General features: G+C 42.2%; 1 protein-coding gene across 3 annotated transcripts in view; it reads right to left on the reverse strand.

The window, feature by feature from the left end:
* LOC106609111 (GRAM domain-containing protein 4) overlaps window positions 1-23,207 on the reverse strand; it is a 75,750-nt gene that overhangs the window by 40,895 nt on the left and 11,648 nt on the right. For 2 of the 3 annotated variants that reach the window (XM_082977599.1, XM_014207533.3), the window contains exon 3: window positions 9,821-9,941. In XM_082977599.1, coding sequence (XP_082833725.1) covers window positions 9,821-9,941 — 121 coding nt within the window. Of the gene's footprint in view, window positions 1-9,820; window positions 9,942-10,210; window positions 10,897-23,207 lie in introns of those variants that run through there. The other variant, XM_082977600.1, reaches the window with a different exon arrangement.

A 23,207-nucleotide genomic window follows, 5' to 3' on the forward strand; every position in this document is an offset into this window, starting at 1 on the left:
GGTGCCATTTGGGACACACCTTGGTTGGCCGAGCTCAACCATTTCATCAGTATTATGTATTACGAACCTTCATGGGTTCTATCAAATCCATGCTGCCATGTCTAATAGACGTGGTTAAAAGGTCAATGGACCCCAGACCGTGGGGGATAGAAGGACGCCAGATTGTTAGACCAGATTTGTTGAATGTGCGCCAAAGTGGATATTCATCACATCTGTCATGATTTACGTATTGTAACAGGCCCACAATGTGGCTACTACGGTCCGATCACACACACACACACACACACACACACACACACACACACACACACACACACACATACATGGCTGTTTTCGCAGCATAACATTTAGAAGTTGTCCCTTTTCAGGTTTAGAAGTAACTGCTAAATGCTAACTCCTGTTCGTATAAGCTGGTAGCATAGCTAGCATACAGAAATCGGTGGTGGTAGTCAGTCGTTTTGAAGTGTAATGCAGTTTATTGGTGATGACATGAACATGTACTGGGGTTGACATCCATACAATCATTATACTCAGATTTTTTTCTCAACATAGTGTGAAATACACAAACAATAGACAAAATGTATAGTTTTGGTCAAGTTCGATTGATCTCTTTATACAGATTGTATACAGATTGTTTCAGAGTTCTAGTAGCATATTAGCCTGTCTAGTAGCTCGAGGTTGTTTCAGTTGTTCAGACTGGGGGATCAGATGGACTATAGGCAATGCTATAGTCTGTAACCACTAGCCAGTCGAATCTCAGCCACTCAGACCCCACATGCCCGTCTCTTTCTCAATTCGCCCTGCTCCACTACCTCCACACACACACACACACACACACACACACCTGTGCAAAGATGAACACAAAAGAAAGCAGCGATTAACAGAGAAGAAAGCAAGGATGAACAGAGCAAAGTCCATTTAGCTGCCAATGGATTCTCCTGCTTCACCGCTCCTACTGGTCCAATTACACTGGGAGGAAAAAAGAGGGGTAGAGGGCGGGAGAAAGAGAGCAGAGAGGGGCCTGGTCAGGACCTGTATTACCCAGAAACAGATTCACTCTAGTTCACGAATACAACAGGCACCTACTGCCATTCAGTATGAAGTGTGTAGATGTGTTTAGTCCCTGGCCTGACATCTCTATTATGACCTTCAGCAAGGCAAATCTGCCATGTTGTGACAGTATTCTATAGCATGCTAAACGCTAACTCAAACATCAGCTATGGAAGACTGTCATTGATAACAAAGCAGAGTTGAATAATGCATGAGTATGTCCAGTATATATGCAGATTCTTATACAACAGTCCACCTTCCCTCTCCATACAGATCCTACACAAACAGGAGAGTGAACTTCAAACGGCAAATTACCCTGACAAAAGAGAGCGCTAAGTACCAATGACACAATGGTACTCAACTCTGTAGACAACATTCATCGGGACATATTATCTGTCTAAATGAGTAGTGGTGATGAGACCGTATTGTTATTAGATGCTGAGTCTCTCATCCATCTCTGTGTGTGTGTGTGACAGGCTCTTCATAAGGACCCTCTACAGGGCTGAGATGGACTACGCCTGATTAATTAAACTATCATGTCAGAGAGAACAATAACCGAGGGGATAAGAACAGACCGACAGAGGGAGACACACACACACACACACACACACACACACACACACACACACACACACACACACACACACACACACACACACACACACACACACAGACTGAGCGACAGGCCAAGCGAGCGACACAGGTCAAGCGAGCAAGCAAAGAATATTGAAAAGAAAATGCTAAAAAAAGATTACAACTGGTATCAGCAGAATGTCACCTTTTATTTAGGGGTATTCTCATACATATCCATTTTACCATTTAGAAATGAAAGCATTTTAGGTGTCAAATCAAATGTTATTGGTTACATACACATGGTTAGCAGATGTTAATGCAAGTGTAGCGAAATGCTTGTGCTTCTAGTTCCGACAGTGCAGTAATATCTAACAATTCCCCAACAACTATCTAATACACACAAATCTAAAGGGGTGAATGAGAATATGTACATAAGTATATGGATGAGCGAAAGCTGAGCGGCATAGGCAAGGTGCAGTAGATGGTATAAAACACAGTATATACATTTGATATGAGTAATAAGATATGTAAACATTTAAGTGGCGTTATTTAAAAGTGGCATTGTTTAAAGTGGCTCAATCTATTTATTAAAGTGGCCAGAGATTGGGTCTCAATGTAGGCATCAGCCTCTGAGTTAGTGATCGCTGTTGAGCAGTCTGATGGCCTTGAGATTGAAAAACAGCTTCTGTCTCTCAGTCCCAGCTTTGATGCACCTGTATTGACCTCGTCTTCTGGATGGTAGCGGTGTGAACAGGCAGTGGCTTGGGTGATTGTTGTCCTTGAACCTTTTGGCCTTACTGTGACATGGGGTGCTGTAGGTGTCATGGAGGGCAGGTAGTTTGCCATAGCAGGCGGTGATACAGCCCGACAGGATGCTCTCGATTGTGCATCTGTAAAAGTCTGTCAGGGTTTTGGGTGACAAGCCAAATTTCTTCAGCCTCCTGAGGTTGAAGAGGTGCTGTTGCACCTTCTTCACCACACTGTGTGGGTGGACCATTTCAGTTTGCCCGTGATGTGTACGCCGAGGAACCTAACTTTCCACCTTCTCCACTGCTGTCCCTTCGATGTGGATAGGATGGGGTGCTCCCTCTGCTGTTTTCTGAAGTCCACGATCACCTATGTTTTGTTGACATTGAGTTTGGTAAGAATGAGTAAGAATTGTCTTGGTAGGTAAAATGGCCGGCATTTGATTGTAAGGAATTTTAGGTCGGGTGAGCAGAAGGACTTGAGCTCCTGTATGTTGTTATGATTACGCCATTAGTCGTTATGAAGCATACACCCCTGCCCTTCCTCTTCCCAGAGAGGAGTTTCGCTCTGTCAGCACGATGCATGGAGAAGCCAGGTGGCTGAACCGATTCCGACAACATATCCCGAAAGAGTCATGTTTCTGTGAAACAGAGAATGTTACAAGCTGATGTCTCTCTGGAAGGCAACCCTTGCTCGAATTTCATCTACCTTGTTGTCAAGAGACTGGACATTGGCGAGTAGTATACTCGGGAGCAGTGAGCAATGTGCACGTCTATGGAGCCTGACTAGGTGGCCACTCCGTTGTTTTGGGTCAGCTACTGGGATTAGATCCATTGTCCTGGGTGGTGGTTCCAGAGGATCCGAGTCGGGAAAGTTGTATTCCTGATAGTAATGTTGGTTGACGTTGCTCTTATATTCAATAGTTCTTCCCGGCTGTATGTAATAAGATTTCCTTGGGTAACAATGTAAGAATTATTTTTATAATACTGTATAGTTTCCTAAGAAGTCGAAGCGACCATCTCCGTCGGCACCATCTTGAAGTCCACCCATTTGAAGGTGTCATAAGATCATACCCCCAAAACATGCTAACCTCTCACCATTACCAATAACAGTGAGGTTCGAAAAAGAAATTGGGGGGGGGGTATGATATTTATGCTTCTGTAACTTTGTCACTCATTATTCACAATTCATTCATGATTGTCACATCCACATCGCCAGTTTACTAACCACAGGTCCTGGCGACCCATCATTACGCACACCTGGCAACCATTACGCACATCTGCGCCTCATCATTAGGCACACCTTTATTTAGCCCTCTGTGTTAATCAGTCTTTAGATGTTGTTATCAGCTCTCCTTCAGTAGACTTCTCATGTTGGTTCTTTTGCATCTGTTCCATATTTTAAAAAAAACTCACCCTCTGCACCCGCTTCCTGACTCCCGGCATATGTAACAGATTATCCATAATCATGTGTCATGACGCTAGCCCTTTCAGTGAACTAGCTAGCAGAGATGTGAACAACCCCCTCCCATGTTGGGGGGGGGGGGGGGGGCAGGTTGACAACTTATTAACCCCCACGTCATAAATTCCGTAAAGAGACTCTCCCTGTCCATGCAATGAGTTTCACAGTAGAACAAAGGAACCTCTACTACATCACAGATTTTGAGAATTGAACAATATCCATGTTTTATCGAGAATGTGTAAGCGGTCCATTTTGTTTCATGTTTGTGACCTCATGAAAGACAATACAGCCACATTACCTTAACTCTGTTTATACAGGTGCCTCCATTATGAGGTTTGCATCTAATTATTGTATAAAATGAATGAGTAAAGATGAAACTATTTGTGAAATGTGATGTTAAACCTTTAATGTGAGAGAATTGTAGTCACTTTAAAAGCTTAACTAAGTCATTGGCCCGCCCCATGAGCACAGACATGATCTGGCGTCATGGAACCGCCTTTTCTATTGTTACAAATAAAAACCCCTCCTGAGAAAATCCTCTTCAGACCACGCATACCTTGGTGTAAGCTGAGGTGGCACAGGTTTGAGTGCCAAGACTAAGCAAAGCCACAGCGTGAGCTGTGATTGCGAGTAGTTATTGAATTCCTAACCATACCACGTGGAGCATTGGCTACACGGCTGGAAATAGTCTCAGAGTTGAACTATCGATCCCTACAGAATTAGAGCAAATCTTGGATACTAGTCTGCAGTTAGAAATTATGTAAACCTGGGACGAGAATACTGACAACCGCCGAAAGATTGATGTTCAGGGAAACAAAGAGACTCGGATGAACTCTCCAGCAGACGAACCAGATTCCAACACAGAAGATCACAACACATGGGCGTAAATATACATTGAATGCAATTATTCCCGAATGAGTGAGCGTTCATGCACAAAGGATTAGCATTTCAATTAATATAATTAAACTGTGTGTAGTGATCCCTTTTGTCTTTCCCGCTTCTTTCTCAGTCCACACCCACTTCCCTTTGTCCACCAAGCCATCATATCGGCTTAGCCCACTAGGGGATCTTCCTTATCATTGTTAGTAACCAATAGCTACTGTTCGTTTATGCATTTCTGTGATTAGTTAGTAAATACATTATTAAGCCAATTGGTGTATGGATGATTCATGGTTTAGGCTGGGTTCGTGCAGATAACCAAGAATTCTACGACGTTTGAAATGAGACTGACGTAAGGTAAAGAATAATTAATTAATAGAAGACTAATTGATCAGATATTAAAATATCTGAAGAGTTATATTCAGAAAATTACTTTAATGTGAAGATTTTCCGTGGTGCCGACTTCCTCGTTAATTACATTTACATGATTAGTTTAGTCACAGATAATTGATTTGATAAAATAACAGTCTTCACCTTTAATGATGCCAAAGACATGACACATGGTAGCATCCACATTCATGTAGAAGTGTTCAGAAATATGTTATTTACAATTAAAAAGTGACTCCGAAATGACAAATCATTATTTACCATTCATTTCTATTTGACACAACATAATCCGAAACACAATTTAAAAAAAAATGCATATGCATCCAACAAGTTTGTAGAGTGCCAAGCTTGATGTAGTCATTGCCTGCTAGGAATATGGGACCAAAATACTAAACTTCTGACATGTAGATGGGAATCAACCAGTGCCCTCGCACCTGCCTTTCTAAGAGAAAGTGCCCTCGCTGGATTTTTTTCATTTATTAATTATTTTGTGTGTGTGTTGTCATGACGTTGCCCTCTCTCTGGGTACAGCGAGCACAGTTGAACCCCCTCCCTCTGCACCAGGCCTTTTCTATGCACCATCCCCCTACCTACCTCCCCCTACCCAGGCTGCTGTGGTCAGAAGGCGGTCGTAAATTCCAAAGGGAATGTCCTGCCTCACAGACCACAGTTTTGAGACAGAATGGTTTCATAGAGAGACAAAGGAATTCTTCCAACTCAAAGGACGGGGGAACCGAACAACATTTATGTTCTGGAGAAGGTATAAAAGATCGGTGAAGAATCCAGCTACGAACTGGTCCGCTTGGTACAATTTTGTGAAACTCATTAGAGACAATATGGCCATATTACCATACTAAGGTTAATATACTAGCCTCAGCGATGAGACTTACATCTAATGGTTGTATAACATTTATGAATAAGGATAAAGCCATTTGGAATATGTTGAGATGCTATGTACTAGTGTTAATGTGAGAGAATTGTATGTCTGTTCAAAGCTTAACTAAGTCATCGGCACGCCCCCAGGGACACAGACGTCATGTGACAGCCTTTTCTACGTTCAGTATATAAGCCACCCAGGGTTTCTTTCTGCAGACCAGCCTACCCCGAGAAGAGAGAGCCAAGGTTTGACCATGCATTCCTCTACTGAACTTTAACCATACCACGTGGTTAAACTTTTAGACTATCGATACCGACAGAATAATAACAAGTCTGATATTACTTACTAGTCTGCAGCTAGAAATTTGGTGTCATTGAACGCGAAGACCGACGAAACATCGAGAGAGAGAGACTCTCCAACAAAGATCACGACGACACACTGAGCGTATGTATGTATGTATGTATGTATGTATGTATGTATGTATGTATGTATGTATGTATGTATGTATGTATGTATGTATGTATGTATGCATGCATGTATGTGATTGCAATTGTTTCCGAATGAGTGAGCGTTCATGTGCAAAGGATTAGCATATCAACAGTTAATATTTATCAACTCTGTTGTGCCTCCTCTGCTGCCCTTTATCACCCTTTGTTTAACAAGCCGCCATGCCGGTTTAGCCCACTAGGGCACATTCCTCTACCATTACAATTAACGATACCTACTGTTTTGTATGCTTTCTGTGAATTACTTAGTTTAGTAAATAAATGATTAAGACAATTGATGTATGGATGACTTAGTGAAGACTGGGTTCGTGCAGATAACAATTTACGACGTTTGGAATGAGACTGGACGCGAGGTAATAACACATCATTAAAACAAGAAGAAGATAATAGATCAGATCTTATAATATGTTATATCTGACAGTTATATTAGGAAAATTATAACTGTAATTCGAGTATTTTCCTTGGTGCCCCGACCTAGTTAATTACAGTTACACGATTAATCAGTTAATCGCGTAATAATTAGAGTTATTTGATAAACGTCTTCAGTTAATGATGCCACAGACACGACAGTGTGTGAGAGAGTGAATGAATGAACATGAGTCAACAATAGAATTTGCTACCCCTCAGGCTACGGAGCATCCCAAATCCCTCTTCCATTACTCTTAAGTCTCTTTAAAAAAAAATTATATGTTCGGAATGTAACAATTTGCTCATCAAATTTGCAAAAAATAATTTAAAAAATAACTGTTGCCTGTTTTTTCAATTTGCAAACAAAAATATTGATTATAGTAACTTAGTTAATAAAACCGCATACAAATATTATGGTCTCTTTTTTGCTTTCTTAAGGCAGCTCCAAAATGCAGGTGTTTCAGCCAAACTCAGTGCATTCTGTGGTGGTGGGACAGCCAGGGAATAGGATGATTGGCTCAGTGTTCTGTTACTCACGGGGACACCAAGTCACCGCAAAATCTATGGGGAGAGCTCAAATTCAAGCCCCTTGGACGCTGCCATATATTTACATTAGAAGTGCCCATCCAAGAAGGCTCAAGGTCATAGGCCGCAAATAAGATGGTGTCAAATCACATCTACCATAGCTTTGATTGGACTGATCATGTCAACATCTTACTTTCAAAGTCTTAGATAGCAGTCATCATGAATCAAGTCGATCTACTGGCAAATCCTTTTCTATCCTTGTCATATGAAGAGAAATTATAGATAACATATTGGTGCTCATTGGCCATAAACATTACACAACAAGTTGGAAATCTCAAACTCAACAATGAGTGGTTTGGAAGGAATCAGTGGTTTGTAAAGCAATCACTTGCCTGCTATTCAGTGGAGTGGGTGTATGGTCCAAGTCTAGGTTTATGGGTCTCTTTTCCAAGCTTAAAGGGATATAAACATTCACATGCCAGAAAAGGTTGAATACATTGGCCATGCTGCCAATCCAGCATGACTTCTGCCACATTCAAAAGAACTGGAAACTTGGAAACCTCAGACTTCAGTGAGTTCAAGACAATTGGGAACTCAAGTGCTTCACCCTAACAATTTGGTCCCTTCCCCCTCTTATCTTAGCCTACTGTTCTGAAATGGTGGTGCACATGTAGTCTATAGCCTGTTTTAGAGAAATGTAATCATTGAATATTGTAAGAGCTTTCATTGTCTGCTTATATGCACCCCTTATTTATCCTACGGTTCTGACTTGGTGTACATTGAGAAAGAATAGTCGCCTCTTTCCCGTCGCTGTATATTTCAAAAGTGCTGAACAAAGTTATATTCACTACATGCATCTGAGCTTGCTCATTAAAATGTCATATCGAAATTACAGATTGCCTCTTATTTGCTTGTCGTCCCTCATGCCATAGTTTGTACATCAATTGTCAGTAGAAACCACATTTGTTTAAGCAAGTCAGCAACATCAGCTATGTGTTTTAAAAAAGGCAGTAAACGATGCCAGACAAGGCTCCGCTGACAGCCAGGTGAAGCAGTGGTAAGGATTGACTCCACGGTGCTTTAATGTAGGCCCTAACAGATTGTGGGCACAGTTTGCCACCGTTATAGTGCAATTCATGTAAGTGTTCCGTTGTGGCTTTGCTGGCATGCATTAACAAAAAGATTTATGTGCCAAAATTGCCACTGGTAAGAGGCACGTCAGCAGCAGAACAAACTCAAATCAAGTAAAAATAATAATTTGGGACAGCATAGCTAGCTAACTAGCAGATTTACATCATCAACTTCCCGATGTAAATCATGTCTTTAGGAGGCATTGTCATTAGCTTGCTTACAATGTCTGATGAGAGAGTGTTGCAAAAACAAAATAAAAAAAATTCACTAGAGGCAGTTGGTATGTTATGAATTATGGAAGTTTATTTCTGTGCTGTTTTTATTTATTTTATTTTTTACACCTGCTGCTCCCCCCCAGCCCTGACACACTAAGTGAATTATCCAAATACTTAGTTATGACACCTTCAAATGTGGGGATAGATACATAGTGCTTTCATTTGTAAATGATAAAACAGATATGCATGAAAATACCCTCAAATAAAAAGGTGATATTCTGTACTGTCGCCACATAAAACAAAATGCTGGAGTAGAGAGCTAAATTAAACATTTTAGCTTCACTGTCCAAATAAATACTAGGGAGTGTATATTAAGCACTGTACATTTAGCCATAGCTTTAACCATATAGCTTTAGCTTCACTGTAGCACTATAGCTTTGGACATATAGCAATAGCTTTATCCGTAGCCTATAGCTTCAGCCACACAGCAATAGGCTTTAATCATACTGCTTCAGCAATGCTAGCTCACACTCTCAGGGATGGAGAGGTACACTGGCAGACCTGTGGATAGAAAAACTGTGCGCGCGTGCGCCCCCCCCCCCCCCCCCCCCCCCCCCCCCCCGCCACACACACACACACACACACACACACACACACCACACGGGGAGCACACACACACAAACAGCACAGGCAACTACACCGTAGTGAAGGCTTGGTACAGTGTTTACCCGTCCCTGAGTGGGGTTAATGGGGCAGGACAGCCACATTGGCCAGAGGCATTAGAGTGTCTGACCCAGCACAGAGGTGTGTGAGAAAGAATAAACATGAGTCAGCACAATTGAATGTGCTCCCCCTCAGGCTACGGAGCATCCCAACTCCCTCATCCATTCCTCTCCGTCACCCATCCCTCCAACATCCTCTTTCCCCATTAACAGCCAATCCTCCAGCCCCTCCCATTCTCACTGACTCACCAATTAATGTGCACAAGCAGATAGCTACTGTAGCAATGGAGGATGAATAAAAAGCAAAAAATGTGTGTTAGAGTTGTTAAGGTTACTTACGAAGGAAGTGTTTCTCCAGTAAGGCAATCTCTAGATGACCCTTCATCTCATTTAGCCGGTCTGACTCGCTCCTCTGGAAGTCTTGAAATGCTGCAGCCATGGTGAGAGCCCCCGAACCTGCCTGCACAGAGGAGATACGCATGTTCATACAGGCGTAATATCAACGCACAGAGAGTGGAAGTCCTGAAAGGCGGCCTCCATTGTGAGCGCCCCAGAACCCGTCAAAGCAAGAACACCAAGAGAGGCGAAACTGACATTAATACAGGCATGACAGCAACACACAGGTACACACACACGCCAAAACATGCACGAGATCGACTTTCAACAACACATGCATGAATTAAAAATGTACACACGCATCACATACACACCATGGCGGAGTAGCTATACCTCCAGTATGATGACTCACAGGCAATGCGTTTCCCTCCCGTTTTGAAACGCGTTGCAAAGGAGATCCCTACCGACTGTCTGTCCTCTAGTCTAAACACTACACTGATGACTCAACCACTCTCCCTAACTGACCGACTCAGATCTTTAGACCACATAACCGCGTTACTCCATAGATTAACAGACTAATACCAGGTGAGCGAGAGGGAGAGAGATGGTGAGAGGGGAAGAGTGGAGGAGCAGATGAAAAGAAGTGTCAAGAGAAAGCGACAGAAATAGGATGAAATGAGGGAGGAGAGCGTGGAAGCTGCCGTGATGCTATTCTGAGCCACTGCAGGTTAACCAGCCACCAACTGACCAACGCAGGCAGGGTGTCCCTTTAAGAGGCTCCCGCCACAGACAAAGACACACACGGACAAACACACACTGCAGCAGCTTCTTCTCCCTGCAGCAGTCCTGACTGCAGCGTGTCTTAATCTATTATGCTGCCTGTCAAGTCCATGAAAGAGACACACCGCATGAGAGAGAGAACAAGGGATGAGTAGAGAGAAAGGAATGAAGGAAAGATACCCTACTTGGGATGCAGCCAGTGATTAACAAGGGATAAAGAATAAAGATACTGAGACAATTTCAAGACTAAAAACAGACAGCCTTCGCTCTGTAGCTCAAATGTCAGAGAGAGATGGCGAGAAGGAGGGGGACGACGACAAGCGAGCTGGAGAGGGGAGGGGCTAGACTGGGTGGGTCTGAAACAGGAAGAGGATTTGGAAGTAAACACCTAAGTCATGTGATCTGGTCCCGAAGGGCAAAGAAGAAGCAGTGCAGAACTAGCACTGAGGAAGGAGCAGTGTGTATATTTAATTTTTCCATTCAACCTTTATTCTTATTTACAATGATGGCCTATCAAAAGGCCTCCTGTGGGTGCTGGGATTCAAAATGTAGGACAAAAACACACAGCATGATAAGAGAGACACCACAACACTACATAGAGACTCTTTGGATTACTGGGAGAGGCATATTACTGGCATCTTCATTTACAAAACCACTGTTCAGGTCTACTCCCCTCTATGTGTCTACGACTGTGAAAGTTTTTTGTTTTTTTTCAGAAAATGACAGCAGCAACCTCACACATACAGCTGGCATTGAGATGGTGTCATGATTGTTCCTGGGCAGAAAATATAATTATTAGGCTTGGGCGACATAGCGTTTATCGGGTTATTTTGAAATGTCGACAGTATGATTTTCGATACCAGTTTTGTGGGTACCCATAAACCCCCCTTCCTTAGTTATAAGTGCTACTGCTTATAAACTTAAATTAAGTATAATTATAAGAAATCTAAGATGACAAATAATTTCTCTCTAGCTCAGTGCTCTAGCTATACCTTTTATTTGCTAACTTGCTAGCTAAGATGGCTAGATGTCACGATCAAGCTTTTTGGTTACACCAAATACATTCAATCCCCTCCTGGATCAAGATCCCTTTGGTGTATATTTTTTTATAATTTAAAAAATATTGTTTTGTACAAAAGAGTATGAGAAAGACCAGGTGTTCTTAATGTTTTGTACACACTTGGCATTCTCTCAACCAGCTTCATGAGGAATACTTTTCCAACAGTCTTGAAGGAGTTTCCACAAATGCTAAGTACTTGTTGGCTGCTTTTCCTTCACTCTGCAGTCCAACTCATCCCAAACCATCTGAAATTGGGTTGAGGTCGGGTGATTGTGGAGGCCCGGTCATCTGATGCAGCACTCCTTCACTCTCCGTCTTGGTCAAATAGCCCTTACATGGCCTGGATGTGTGTGTTGGCTCATTGTCCTGTTGAAAAACAAATGATAGTCCCACTAAGCACAAACCAGATGGGATGGCATATCATGGCAGAATGCTGTGGTAGCCATGCTGGTTAAGTGTGCCTTGAATTCTAAATAAAATTACAGACAGTGTCAAAGAGCAAAAACACCCCCACCCCCATGCTTCATGGAGGGAACCACACATGCGGAGATCATCCGTTCACCTACTCTGCGTCTCACAAAGACACGGCGGTTGGAACCACAATTCTCAAATTTGGACTCATCAGACCAAAGGACAGATTCCCACCAGTCTAATGTCCATTGCTCGTGTTTCTTGGCCCAAGCAAGTCTCTTCTTATTGGTGTCGATTTATAGTGGTTTCCTTGCAGCAATTCGACCATGAAGGCCTGATTCACACAGGCTCTTCTGAACAGTTGATGTTGAGATGTCTGTTAAGTATTTGGGTTGCAATCTGAGGTGCAGTTAACTAATGAACTTATCCTCTGCAGCATTGGTAACTCTGGGTCTTCCTTTCCAGTGGCGGTCCTCATGAGAGCCAGTTTCATCATAGCACTTGATGGTTTTTGCGACTGCACTTAAACTTTCTTGAAATTTTCCAGATTGACTGACCTTCATGTCTTAAAATGAATGGACTGTCATTTCTCGTTGCTTATTTGAGCTGTTCTTGCAATAATAATGAACAAGTCAGTTGAGAACAAATTTTTATTTACAATGACAGCCTACCGGGGAGCAGTGGGTTAACTGCCTTGAACAAGGGCAGAACAGATTTTTACCTTGTCAGCTCGGGGATTCGATCCAGAAACCTTTCGGTTAATGGACCAACGCTCTAGCCACTAGGCTACCTGCCACCCCTTTTAACTAGCCATACCTGTTAACTGAAATGCATTCCAGGTGACTACCTCATGAAGCTGGTTGAGAGAATGCTAAGAGTGTGCAAAGCAGTCACATTATATATATATATATATTTTTTTTTTTAAACTTTTTTGGTTACTACATGATTCCATATGTGTTATTTCATAGTTGATGTTTTCACTATTATTCTACAAAGTACAAAATAGTAAATATAAAGAAAAATCCTTGTGTCCAAACTTGTGATTGTATCCATCCATCCACACACTTATTCTGTTTAATAGCGCCCCTTGTGTAAACTTCCGGTAATATAGTACAGAAACGGTATGATAAAACTGGATAACGCCCAACCCTAATAATTATATCTGTGGCAAGAAGTTAAACCTTCAATCAAACCACAAGCTGGCTACATAAATGGTACATTTGATGTTTGGTTAAAGGGGAAAACAATTAGCCATAAATAGCCACGATTATTCAAATCTAGCTGTGTGTTTCAGCCCAACAGGAGAGCGTTTCCTGATCATGACTCATCGGTGCTGTAGCAGGTGTCGTATCATCAGCGGACTGGCATAATTGTTTTTTGGTCCAATTGAAGACAGACCCATAACAGACACCAACATCAGAGGCAGACCACTCACAATCGGACCTGTGGGACATAATCAGAGAGCACTCCTAACAGAATGAAATCATCACTATTGGAGCATTCTAGCAAAGATCAATGACAGATCCACCCACCTGGTCTGCTGTGATGGGAGGGAGTGTTAGGGAAAAATGATGGAAGTTTTATAGCAGGAAACATTATCCTATTTTATATATAAATAATAATTTTTGTCCAGCTTAGTGCCCAGTTGGATGTGTGCAAAACAGTCTGTTCATATAGGGAGCAATCAGGGCTCCATTAGCAAGCTGTAGGCTGTAGCCCTCAGGCGTGGCCTGATGTAGAGCAGAGAGTAGCTGGACTGGACTGCTATACAGTCTGCCAGACAGACTACTAAAGTAGGCGCCTGTTCGCGGTGATATAATTCCTTCCATGTTAGAAGGTTACGCAAACAGACAATGCCTTAGCAAAGGTCTGGAGTTAAAAAAGCAAGTCTAGTCTTACCTCTGTCTGCCAGAAAAGACCGGTGTTTCTACTGCTTCTATTCCTCTTGGTTCGGTTACAGGCCATGCAAATGACTTGCAAAACACTCCTGCCGAGATTTGCTCTACTTAGAAGGGGATTAAAATGGGCAAAACCCTAACATTACAGAAGCATGGAATAGATTCATGGATTGATCCGAGACTGAGTCATCAGCTGTTTGCTCAATACAACCAATCCGGACAGTTCCATAGTTAAGCTAAATATTGATTAGAATGAATCTGTGACTTGTACCTTTACAAAAAGCCTTAAAATCAGGAATGGGGACAGTGGATTGACATGTGGATGATCACTTGCACCTACAATCTGTGTTGTATGAGATATTGAATGAGAGCTAGATAGGTCCTTCTAGAACGGCCTGAATATCTCAGCTGAGGAATTGCCTCCTGTCATGTCATTTGATTTGGCTTCTTCTCCCCTAAGCTACAGACAGGCTGAGACATCTTATTGAGCTGAAAATAAACATTTACTCCACTTCTCATCCATCAATAGCCTTCTCCTGTCATCATCTAACCCACAGAGACAAGACAGAAAGGAGAGAGAGAAAAACAACTATTTTTGTATCCTCTGATGCCAGAAGCCATCAGGCATAAGGTGATGTAACGCTAACACCACAGTAACCTGAAGCAGCAGCAGTACTCTAGGCTACTGGGAAGCTGGGGTGGCAATGGTTGGTAACCCAGTATCTCTGGCACTGGTCCCAGTGCAGCCTTAATCACAGAGGGAGGACATTGAGTGTGCTGTAGCCAGGGGATTAATACTTGTGACCAGGGCCTCTGTGCCAGTTAACCAGTAAGAGCAGGGGTGTCAAACTCATTTCCCCAGGGGGCGCACTCGGTCTTCACCAAGGTCTGGAGGGCCGCACTTAATTTATTATACTTCCTTGCCCTCAGAATTAGCAAAAAAAAAAATCTTTTTCCATCACTTTTGGAACTTTCGATGCTTTCCCAACTGTCTAGATTTAGTTGTTTTGATGACTGTTAGCAAGCAGGACAAAAGTAAACCAACCACAAATGTAGGTCCACACAGTTTTGATTTGGTTTTAGTCATTTCAAAGTCAACTGAGATAAGTTTTCCCACAGAAAAGCCACCTGCAGACCAGATTGAATGGGCTAGAGGTCCGGGCCTTGAGTTTGACATGCAAGTTAAAGGTTACGCACAGGAGACTCAGTAGTCTGGAGTCCAACTCTCCTTGTTGTACCTTCCTAGCCTGTAAATGTTTCCAAATGCCCCTGTCTGACTCACCTGCTCTGACAGGTGCAATAAGGGGAGGAACAGGGAGAATACAGTGGAGGATAAAGTATGTGTATACAAAGCTTTCAGAAAGTATTCAGACCCCTTCACTTTTTCCACATTGTTACGTTACAGCCTTATTCGAAAATATTTTTTTTGTTGCAATCAGTCGATCTACATACAATACCCCATAAAGACAAAGCAAAACCGTTCATTTCTTTAATTATAAATTAGCAAAAATGTCTGAAATATTACATTTAAAAGCCACCCGCGTACTTTGTTGAAGCACCTTTGGCAGCGATTACAGTCTCAAGTCTTCTTGGGTATGACACTACAAGCTTGATACACCTGTATTTGGGGAGTTTCTCCCATTCTTCTCTGCAGATCCCCTCAAGCTCTGTTAGGTTGGATGGGGAGCATTGCTGCTAGGGTTGCAAAGGGTCGGAAACGTTCAGGTAAATTTCCGTAAATTTTCCAAGGGAAGTTAAGCCTGGGAATATGGGGAATATTGCTTAAATTCATTTTTTTTTTTAAAGATAGCTTATAAAAGAGTGAACTTTTTTGTGGGATACACAAGGCAATTCTAGGTCTTGTGGCATATTTTGGTTTAACTATCCCCAATTCAATGGAATTGCAACGCTCTACATCCACAGTGCATTCTTCAGTCACATGTACAGCTGATTCTCAAGATCTTGCACAGTAATGAGATGCTATTGAGGCCAGACTACTACACTGAGCCAAGGACTCCATGCTTTCTGGTAAGTTTTGATTACACTACTGGGTGGGGTGAATATATTTTATTACATACATGCTTTTTTTGTTAACTAGTAAAAAGTAGCCTACAGCAAGTGTTATAGGCCATGCCCTTCTCCCCCGATTGCTCAGTTTGGACAGGCCGCCAGCTCTAGGAAGAGTCTTGGGGGTTCCAAACTTCTTCTATTTAAGAATGGAGGCCACTGATCTTGGGGACCTTTAATGCTGCAAACAGTTTTTGGTACCCTTCCCCAGATCTGTGGCGACACAATCCTGTCTCGGAGCTCTATGGACAATTCCTTCAACCACATGGCTTGGTTTTTGCTCTGGACATGCACTGTCAACTGTGGGACCTAATATAGACAGTTGTGTGCCTTTCCACTTCATGTCCAATCAATTGAATGCACCAGAGCTCAATTCAAGTCTCATAGCAAAGGGTCTGAATACTTACGTCAATAAGGTATCTTTTTTTCCCCCTACATATGGAAAACATTTTTCCACTTTGTCATTATGGGGTATTGTGTGTAGATTGCTGAGGATTTGTATTTATTTAATCCATTTTAGAGTAAGGCTGTAACGTAGCAAAATTTGGAGAAAGTCAAGGGGTCTGAATACTTTCTGAAGGCACTTTATATGAAGTGAGAGATGACTGTGTACGCAATGACTGACTGTTTTCCTGACGCCTCCTAGAGTCCACCCTCTCAGTAAGCAGCTGCCCACATGCCTGGCATAGAAACATACAGGGCGGGCGGCCTGCGACATCCACACACGCGCAAAACACTGGGAGACGTACACACGAAATGTGTACACTCAGACTAAAGGCCTAACTCTGCAAAGGGCTCAGTTTATATTACAAAAATCAGCAGATGAGCACAAGAAGATGACCTCTGAGGAAATTGGACAATCAAGTGACTAATCTACTGTTTTAATATGGGGGAAAACACTGACGGGCTGATGGTACATGAAGCATGAAAAAGTCAAGATGACTGTGCAGTTTAAAATATCCCCTCAAGACAAGTCCAAACACTGAGATCGTCGGCAGTAATGATATATTAAATTGGCAAGCAGGGGACGATAAATCCAGAGTAACCATAATGGCTGAAAGCCTATAGGAGGTAGTGTGCGTGGGTGTGTGTGTGTGTGTGTACTCTGTATCCCTCCCTCCCTCCATCCAACCCTCCGAGGAATGAGCAGAGTAAACAGGAAGAATGCCTATCAAACCGCCCTGTGCTTCCTTTTCTCTTTCCCTCCCACTCTCGCTGAAGTACGTTCTCCATTAAGTTTCCCTGAGGGATAAGTAATCAACTTCATTGGAACCGGTCACACACACACACGTCTGTAGCAATATTAAAACGCTCTCTTTGCTTTCCCCAGGAAGTGATGGAGATGTTAAGCTAAGATCAAACTTCTGTCTGCAAAGTAGGCTAGATGTGAGAGAACACACACACACACACACACCAGTAGGAGCTTTTCGGGGAAACATCAAACGGAGGACAAGCGGAACATTTCAGTTGAAAAACAATTGAAGATGTTCTGTCGGCTACAGTCAGACGGTGGAATGATTTTGCGCCCAATTTACACTACCGTTCCAAATTTTGGGGTCACTTAGAAATGTCCCTTATTTTTGAAAGAAAAGCTATTTTTTTATCCATTAAAATAACATCAAATTGATCAGAAATACAGTGTAGACATTGTTAATGTTGTAAATTACTTCTGTAGCTGGAAACGGCAGATTTTTGGGGGGAATATCTACGTAGGCGTACAGAGTCCCATTATCAGCAACCGTCACTCTTGTGTTCCAATGGCACGTTGTGTTAGCTAATCCAAGTTTATCATTTTAAAAAAAAGGCTAATTGATCATTAGAAAACCCTTTTGCAATTATGTTAGCACAGCTGGAAACTGTTGTTCTGCTTAAAGAAGCAATAAAACTGGCCTTCTTTAGACTAGTTCAGTATCTGGAGCATCAGAATTTGTGGGTTCGATTACAGGCTCAAAATGGCCAGAAACAAAGGCCTTTCTTCTGAAAAACGTCAGTCATTCTTGTTCTGGGAAATTAAGGCTATTCCATACGAGAAATTGCCAAGAAACTGAAAATCTTGACCAACGCTGTGTACTACTCCCTTCACAGAACAGAGCAAACTGGCTATAACCAGAATAGAAAAAGGAGTGGGAGGCCCCGGTGCACAACTGAGCAAGAGAACAAGTACATGAGTGTCTAGTTTCAGAAATAGACGCCTCACAAGTCCTCAACTGGCAGATTAATTAAATAGCACCCTCAAAACACCAGTCTCAACGTCAACAGTGAAGAGGTAACCCCGGGATACTGGCCTTCTAGGCAGAGTTCCTGTCCAGTGTGTGTTCTTTTGCCCATCTTAATCTTTTTCTTTGCCAGTGCGATATGGCTCTCTTTGAAACTCTGCCTAGAGTATTTTTTTAAACCGGTTTACACATTTTTGAAAGTCTATAAAAAAAATTTAAACACTACCGGTCAGAATTTTTAGAAAACCCTTTATTTTTACAATTTTCTACATTGTAGAATAATAGGGAAGACATCAAAACTATGAAATACCACATATGGAAACATGTAGTAACCAAAAGTGTTTAAAAAAAAAAAAAGCTTTGCATACTCTTGGCATTCTCTCAACCAGCTTCATGCGGTAGTCACCTGGAATTAATTTCAATTAACAGGTGTGCCTTCTTAAAAGTTATTTTGTGGAATTTTTCCTTCTTAATGCATTTAAGCCAATAAGTTGTGTTGTGACAAGGTAGGGTGATATACAGAAGACTGCCCTATTTGGTAAAAGACCAAGTCCATATTATGGCAAGAACAGCTCAAATAAGCAAAGAGAAACGACAGTCCATCATTACTTTAAGACATGAAGGTAAGTCAACATTGAACATTAAGAACTTTTGAACGTTTCTTCAAGTGCAGTCGCAAAACCCATCAAGCGCTATGATAAAACTTGCTCTCGTGAGGACCGCCACAGGAAAGGAAGACCCAGAGTTATCTTTGCTGCAGAGGACAAGTTAGAGTTGCCAGCCTCAGAAATTGCAGCCCCAATAAATGCTTCAGAGTTCAAGTAACAGACATCGCAACATCCACTGTTCAGAGGAGACTGTGCGAGTCAGGCCTTCATGGTCGAATTGCTGCAAAGAAACCACTACTAAACTGACACCAATAAGACGAAACTTGCTTGGGCCAAGAAACACGAGCAATGGACATTAGACTGGTGGAAATTTGTCCAAATTGGAGATTTTTGATTCCAACCGCTGTGTCTTTATGAAACGCTGTGTGGGTGAACAGATGATCTCCACATTTATATATCTCACCGTAAAGCATGGAGGAGGTGGTGTTATGGTGTGGGGGTTCTTTGCTGGTGACACGGTCTGGAATTTTATTTAGAATTCAAGGCACACCAGCATGGCTACCACAGCATTCTGCAGCGATACTCCATGCTATCTGGTTTGTGCTTAGTGGGAGTATCATTTGTTTTTCAACGGGACAATGACCCAACACACCTGCAGTCTGTAATGGCTATTTGACCAAGAAGGAGAGTGCTGCATCAGTTGACCTGGCCTCCACAATCACCCGACCGCAACCCAATTGAAATGAGTTGGACTGCAGAGTGAAGGAAAAGCAGCCAACAAGTGCTCAGCATGTGGGAACTCCTTCAAGAGTGTTGGAAAAGCATTCCAGGTGAAGCTGGTTGAGAGAATGCCAAGAGTGTGCAAAGCTGTCAAGGCAAAGGGTGGCTATTTAAAACAAAACAAATATATTTGAGATTCTTCAAATGGCCGCCCGGCCAAACTGAGCAATCGGGAGAGAAGGCCCTTGGTCAGGGAGGAGACCAAGAACCCGATGGTCACTTTGACAGAGCTCCTCTGTTGAGATGGGGAGAACATTCCAGAAGGACAACCATCTCTGCAGCACTACACCAATCAGGCCTTTATGGTAGTGGCCAGAAGGAATACACTCCTCAATAAAAAGGCACATGAGAAACAAGATTCTCTGGTCTGATGAAACCGAGATTGAACTCTTTGGCCTGAATGCCAAGCGTCACGTTTGGAAGAAACCTAGCACTATCCCTATAGTGAAGCATGGTGGTGGCAGCGTCATGATGTGGGGATGTTTTTCAGCAGCAGGGACTGGGAGACTAATCAGGATCGAGGGAAAGCTGAACGGACCAAAGTACAGAGAGATCCTTGATGAAAAGCGCTCTGGAGCAGGTTAGAACCTCAGACTGGGGTGAAGGTTCACCTTCCAACAGGACAACAACCCTAAGCACCAAGCCAACACAGGAGTGACTTCGGGACGAGTCTCTGAATGTCCTTGATTGGCCCAGCCAGAGCCCAGACTTGAAGCCGATCGACATCTCTGGAGAGACCTGAAAATAGCTGTGCAGCGACGCTCCACATCCAATCTGACAGAGCCTGAGAGGAATGGAAGAAACTACCCAAATACAGGTGTGCCATGCTTGTAGCATCATACCCAAGAAGACTGGAGGCTGTAATCTCTGCCAAAGATGCTTCAACAAAGCACTGATTAAAGGGTTTGAATATTTTGTGGTTGCTCCACAAAAAAAAAAAAAAAAGTGTGATTATGCTGCGGTACTTCGAGGTAATTTGTGGTTTAGTACGGTACCCTGTGTCACCATTTCATTGCTTCAGACCAGCGCAAGGGTGAGTTAGAGCACTGATTATGCTTTTGGGGCCTACTGTGTCTTTAACTGACAATGAACGTGCAACATAAATCTAAATAGAAACTGACAATTGTGCACACTTTCAGTAAAACTTACTAAAACTGTTACACTAAGGTTTTTATTATTTTACTCTTACTGTAGTAGTGTAGCCCACTCCCGACCGGTCACGTTGAACAGCGACTGAGTGGCACAACGGTCTAAGACACTGCATAGCAGTATCAGCTGTGTTGTTACAGATGCTGGTTCAATACCCATGCCGGCCTCTACTGGGAGGCCCATGAGATGACTGTAGAAATAAATAATCATAAATAACAAAACTGGCTTTATTTACAAATTAGTAACAATGTCTCACTCCATGTTCAAGAATGGCCTTTTTCCTCAGTCATTTTACTTTATTTGAAAACTTCTCTCTTTTATTTAAACAAAGTGATTATTATTAATTTAGAATTATATAAAAGCCCCTTGGATATTCTCACAGATATATTATTAACCCTGGTATTAGCAGGACAATATATATTGGTCATGGCTCCCGAGAGGCTCACAATGGGATTGCCTTGCAGTTCTCCAGCTGTATCCACTGAAAGCGAACGAGGTTCAAGGCACGAGGGCAGGGGGCACGGGATGGGCCGCAGAGCCGCGCACAGAAGACAGACCTAGCCCATGGGGAAGGGAGGAGGAAGAGGGATGTGGACACCCACCACACTGGGTAGCACAGGGCAACACTTTAAGGGGCATTGCACTAATAATGGCGCCGACTAGGGAAACATTCCCGCTGTTCTTAGTGCCAGTCTGCACGTTCAAACTAAGACAACGTAACTAATAATGGCATTTTTATGCTTTCGTAAATAAAATAATGATAAAAATACTCTTTCAAAATGCCGAAGTTTATTTAGTTACGGATCCATAACTAATTACTATGGGAATAAATATTACTGAATTACAGAAATATTGGAACAAAGTTGCCTAATAAAGGTAAACAAATTGTTGCTTACTGGAAAATACTATTTCTAACACACATGGTCACGTTGTACAGCACCGTTATGGTTATTAGCAGGTAGCTGGACAATAGACTTGCCTAGGGGGGTAGGGGGAGAATTCTATCGTCAAATGTATTTCTTAGTTAGGTTGGCTGTATCCCAACCGGCCGTGATTGGTTGCAATTTCAGTTTAATCCACCAGAAAAGACAAAACAAATAATAAAACAAAAAGTATTATGCATCACATCCGACTTCTGAGTCCAATAGGGCGGTGCACAATTGGCCCAGTTTTTCTCTCCCTCTTAAAACAGAAATAAATGTTTTGGCCAATACAAATATTATTTTAGTCTTTATTCACTTTACAAATCGCTCACTTTCGTTTTTTGTTTTTTTAAATAACCTCCAAAATATCGTTAGATATTATTAAGTTGATGGCAGAGTCATGTAGCGGCACCTACATAAAGCTGAGTGACTCACTCATTCATGGCTTTGGATCAAAATAAATAAGTACCAACATTCTTTCTGATAGTCTTTAATAAAGAAATGCTTTGGTTATCCTGACCTGGACACCATGTACAGTATTATAACAGCCCATTGTGGGCTATTAGCAGGACAATATACCTTTACCAACACCTCTCTGTATTTTGATACTTTGGATGGGGCCTCCTCAGTGACGCAGCAGTCTAAGTCACGCATCGCAATGCAAAATGAGTTGCTACAGATACCCGTGCCGGCCGCCACCGAGAGACCCTTGAGGCGGCTTTTGGTTTTAATTTAGAATCCTCCAATCCTCTATATGTAATTATCGGCAGAGTGTCACGTCATATTTTTCGATATACTGTAGGCCTACCGTAGGCACATGAGTCTCACTAGTGTTGAGTAACGTGCTGTTAAAAGTGGTGTAGGTCTTATTTAAAGAGCATATTGAAGTTCGAAGCAATAGGATTTGAAGCAATAGCCTACAACTATTTTAGCACCGTTTTGCGTTTATCTGAGACAAGCATGGGGACTAGCATTAATGTTACTAGTGGTTGCCACTTAAATAACGGGCCATAGAATTCTGCGGCACCACGCAAGCTGTGCTGCAATACGCTGCAACTTTTAAAGGACGAACCACTGTATGTAAATGTCATATTTCATAATTTTTTGTAATTAGCAAACATTTCTACAAACCTGTTTTTGCTTTGTCATTATGAGGATTTGTGTTTTTTTCCCCTCAATCTACACAATCTAATCAATTTTAGAATAAGGCTGTAACAAAATGTGGAAGAAGTCAAGGGGTCTGAATACTTTCCGAATGCACTGTGTAGTCTGTGTCCAGATTTCAGTTTACATTTAACCCATCTGAACAGTAGGCTACCATTCCCTTGACATGCCATAGGCCTATTTGAAGTCCTTTTGTATAGCGTCTAACAGATCATCACACAACATTCTCTATTACCACGTCATCAAATCTTTACCAAACATTACATTTCTGGCCCTCACTTCTCTTTATTTTTAACTCTCCATTTTGCAGCTTCTCTCTATTGAATTAAAAAAA

Source organism: Salmo salar, chromosome 07, assembly GCF_965601325.2.
Source record: "Salmo salar chromosome 07, fSalSal1, whole genome shotgun sequence".
NCBI classification, from domain to species: Eukaryota; Metazoa; Chordata; class Actinopteri; order Salmoniformes; family Salmonidae; genus Salmo; species Salmo salar.